The sequence below is a fragment of the Limulus polyphemus genome, unplaced genomic scaffold, assembly GCF_000517525.1.
Source record: "Limulus polyphemus unplaced genomic scaffold, Limulus_polyphemus-2.1.2 Scaffold193, whole genome shotgun sequence".
Taxonomy (NCBI): Eukaryota; Metazoa; Arthropoda; class Merostomata; order Xiphosura; family Limulidae; genus Limulus; species Limulus polyphemus.
Genome location: NW_013665803.1, coordinates 440,534 through 444,588, shown reverse-complemented (window position 1 = coordinate 444,588; position 4,055 = coordinate 440,534). Strand labels below are relative to the sequence as shown.

The 4,055-nt window shown below is 33.8% G+C and overlaps 1 protein-coding gene across 1 annotated transcript in view; it reads left to right on the top strand.

Annotated features, from left to right (window-relative positions):
- The window catches only part of LOC106478243 (ankyrin repeat and fibronectin type-III domain-containing protein 1-like), a 122,712-nt gene that overhangs the window by 103,376 nt on the left and 15,281 nt on the right, over nucleotides 1-4,055 (top strand). The window contains exon 20 of the mRNA XM_022381815.1: nucleotides 982-1,148. Within this exon, the coding sequence (XP_022237523.1) occupies nucleotides 982-1,148 (167 nt within the window). The remainder of the gene's footprint in view (nucleotides 1-981; nucleotides 1,149-4,055) is intronic.

Here is a 4,055-nt window from a genome sequence, read left to right as displayed (position 1 = left end):
GAATAGTGGGATTGACCGTCACATTATAACGCCCCCACGGCTGAAAGGGCGAGCATGTTTGGTGGGACGGGGATTCGAACCCGCGACCCGCAGATTGCGAGTCGAGCGCCTTATCCACCTGGCCATGCCGATTTCAAGATGAGCCCCTTTGTGACTGCATCCACAATGTTTGACTTTTATCAAACATCACACCTTCAAACATTAAACATGCAACTGAGAGGATAAATACGACTTTCGGACACTCTTCTAATATACATTTACTAGTTTAGCACTTAAAATAGGACTTCTGTTGATTATTTACTTTCCAAAATGTAGTAGTCTCTTACCAAAATCTTGACACAAACGAGGGAAAAATCCTATCCTTTTTCAAATTATTTTTCTGTAGAAGGTGTCCCGATGAACAAATAATCTGTAGTGTTTGAAAGCTCTAAAAGTAAATTATTGTTGAAAGGCAAATTTAGTGCTTTTTATCGTTTGCCGAATACTATGACGAGACAACAAAAAGTCAATTCTTTCTGTACGATAGACTTCAGATTTTAGGGTTAAAACAAAAAGAACGTGTGATACAAATCAGCTCAGCTGCTGCTAGGACGATGTTAAAGAACAAAGAGAGAAATAAATATGACACATTATCTAAACAGCAAAAACTTGGTCACAATCAGATAAAAACTACATATGATTATTCCTTGTTAAGAATCAAATCGTAAGAAGCTTCCGATTTTCTTACTTTAAAGCCCTTTTCAAGTTATAGACTGAAGATGGCGCTAGTATACCAGTCAAAAGCTTGTACGAAAACAAGTATATGGAATATTTATGGTTTGTCTTGAGTTTTGTCGAGGTCACGGAAGTCAGTCTAGAGATGTTATTGATGAATTCTTACAAACTGTTACCTATTGCTTATAAAAATTGGTATTCTTGTTCGTTAATAGTGGAAACTCTTGTTATCTATTTCATACTAATGTTGTTGTTGGTATGCTCCAGGACATGATTAACTACAACCGTGAAAGTACAAAGTCATTACCACGTGGACTCTATCTAGGCTACGTGAAATTGAAGAGTTCCGTTGATGTCATCCGAGTGTTAGTGCCACAGAAGACGCCAAATGTCCTCCCATTTAGCCGGATTCGAGAGAATTCCCATGTTTCCAGGTAAGCTCCAAAACTTATGAAGAATTCCCATGTTTCCAGGTAAGCTCCAAACTTATGATTATTTTTCATATGAAAAAAAAAAAAACTTTCCTAATCAGTTTCGAAAAGTTTCACAACCTATCATTCTTTAGTAAATTTTGCTTGCTTATCTCTAGCTAATATCATGAACCACGATAGTAGTTCATAATAGGGAGCGCAAGGAATTGCACAAACCCTAATAGAACGTTCGGGCAAAAAGCACCTTAAATAGTAAAGTTTCAGTTCAAACAACACTTTAAAACATTTACTATTGACTGCTAAGGCTGTACACTTATAAAATGTACAGAAAAGCACACATGTTAGATTTACAAGGAAAAGAAAATCCGCAAAAAAACGGCCCATTTGTAATTCTTATTATTATTGTCTTGCTAGCTTACAACAAAAACGACTTGGTATACTGAACCTAAAACCTTTTGTAGAATACTAAATAAAGTGCTGCGAAAGTATTGAAAAGTCGATTTGTTTCTCTATATTTTCCACAAGCTGAAAAAGCATCATAATTCTAGTGTAAATGATGTTATCATTACCCCTTGAAGTTACCTTTTTTACAGACATCTGGTGTTGCTTTAAAAAGCTTAAGTACAGAATGAAACAAGTATTACCAGCCAACAATAGCTGAACATTAATTCACTGTAACATGTACATATTCAATGCTTTGTACACTATACAATATAATATGTGTGAAGTGAAGGAGTACAAAAAATCATTACACATAATATTAAATTTGATTACATACATTCGTAGAATAATTACTTTAAAAGTATGTTTGTTTTGAATTTCGCGCAAAGCTACAAGAGGGCTATCTGCGCTAGCCGTCTCTAATTTAGCAGTGTTAGACTAGAGAGAAGGCAACACCACCCATCGCTAACTCTTGGGCTACTCTTTTACCAACGAATAGTGGGATTGACCTTCACATTATAACGCCCCCACGGCTGAAAGGGCGAGCATGTTTGGTGTGACGGGGATTCGAACCCGCAGATTGCGAGTCGAGCGCTCTAACCGACAAGCCATGTTTTAGACGTATATACTTTATTTGAAAAGGCTGCTTTTCTACTGGTAAAATTTTATACGCGCTTAGTGTGGAGTTGTGTCTTAGTTTAGGCATATATTTGCCTATTGCTATGCATTTTATATAGATAATTTATTTACAACTTTCCATGACAATCTCCAGCTGCAGCTTAACATTTTCCATCTCGAGCTAATGCGATCAAATAGCCAATAGGTACACTAAATCATTATGAACCGTTTCAGCTAGTTACTATCTATGTTTATTATCATTATAATGTATAAAATTAGCTACCATATCATATAATCGTTTGCCCATAGATGAACATAAAAAAGCCAGGAAACAAGAGAAATAACAAACTGGGAATTTAAAAACCTGCCAACAGAGATCGTAAAAAGCTGGAGATACTTTAGACATTAGTTATTCAATTAGTTATTTTGACTCCACCAAATGTAATTCTAGGTAACAGCATGGAGCCAAAATAGGAATTTGTAGTTTGAGTAAATAAACTCTACAGTATACTCAACCTTCTTTGCTTACCTTTTTATACGACCCCAATTTGCAGGTTTTTAAATTCCCAATTTTTTATTTATTTTGTCACTGATTAACACCGAATAACATTAATTTACTCGATAAAAACTTCTAACTAATATCAACTGGTTAACACCAAATAACATTACTTGACTCAATGAGAACTTCTAACTAGTTTCAATTGGTTAACATCAAATAACATTACTTGACTCAGTGAGAACTTCCAGAGGAAAAAAGTTTCAAAATAAACACAAAAATCAAGCTCCAAAGTCCGGTGGCACAGCGGTATATCTGCGGACTTGCAACGGGTTTCGATACCGGTGGTGGGCAGAGCAGAGATAGTTCATTCTGTAGCTTTGTGCTTAATTACAAACAAACAAACAAATCAAGCTCCAAAATTATCCTTTAATATTTTTTCTAGCTCCGAAAGAGTTTTACTGATTTTTTTCCAGGCTACGTTAACTAAACCTACAAGAGCTAACAGTATAAAAAAACTGATGTATATACATATATATATATATAGAGAGAGAGAGAGAGATGCATACATACCTATACATGTCAAGAGTTTTTACAAGAAATATTTATTTAAAAATCAACCGGTTTTGGAAGAAACGCAAAAAAAAATTATTTTGTTCCTTTATATAAAATGATCAAAATGCATTATCCAACATTTTATGATTTATAAGAAAATGGTAAAGTGTCAGTTCAATTTACTGTTTTAGAAGGTACAACATTTTGTATCCTTAGAAACGCGAAATTGGTATGGAGACAGATTTGTTTTATATAAACGTACTCAATAACGTCAGATTGTTATAGATGCAAACTCGTTTTATATAAATGCACTCAGTGCATCAGATTATTATGGAAGAAGAATATTTATATAATAAACATTTTCTTTGCCATCAATTCTTTATGGAAACAGGTTTTAGTTTTGTTTTACTTCCTCATTAGTGTCATGTTGTTTCAAATAGTTCTGAAATATGAGGATGGTAATGGTGAAAGAAAGCAATGTTTCATAGTTATTAAAACCTAGAAGGTACAGAAACGTATAATATAATATTATATAAAAGACAATACATAACAAAACTTTAAAACACTGAAGATAATCAAATCGAAAAGGTGTTAATAATGACGTAGTTCACATAAAACTCAACCTGGTTTTTCAAATTACACCATACTGAAGCCATACGAAGCTTTGTATTAGGTCGTCAAGAAATTAATATCGCTTTCTTTAGATGAAAAAAACCGAACAACTTATATATCAAAATCAAACATTTATTAAATAAAATAGTCTCCAATCTTATCGATGATGCTTTTCCATCTTATAATCA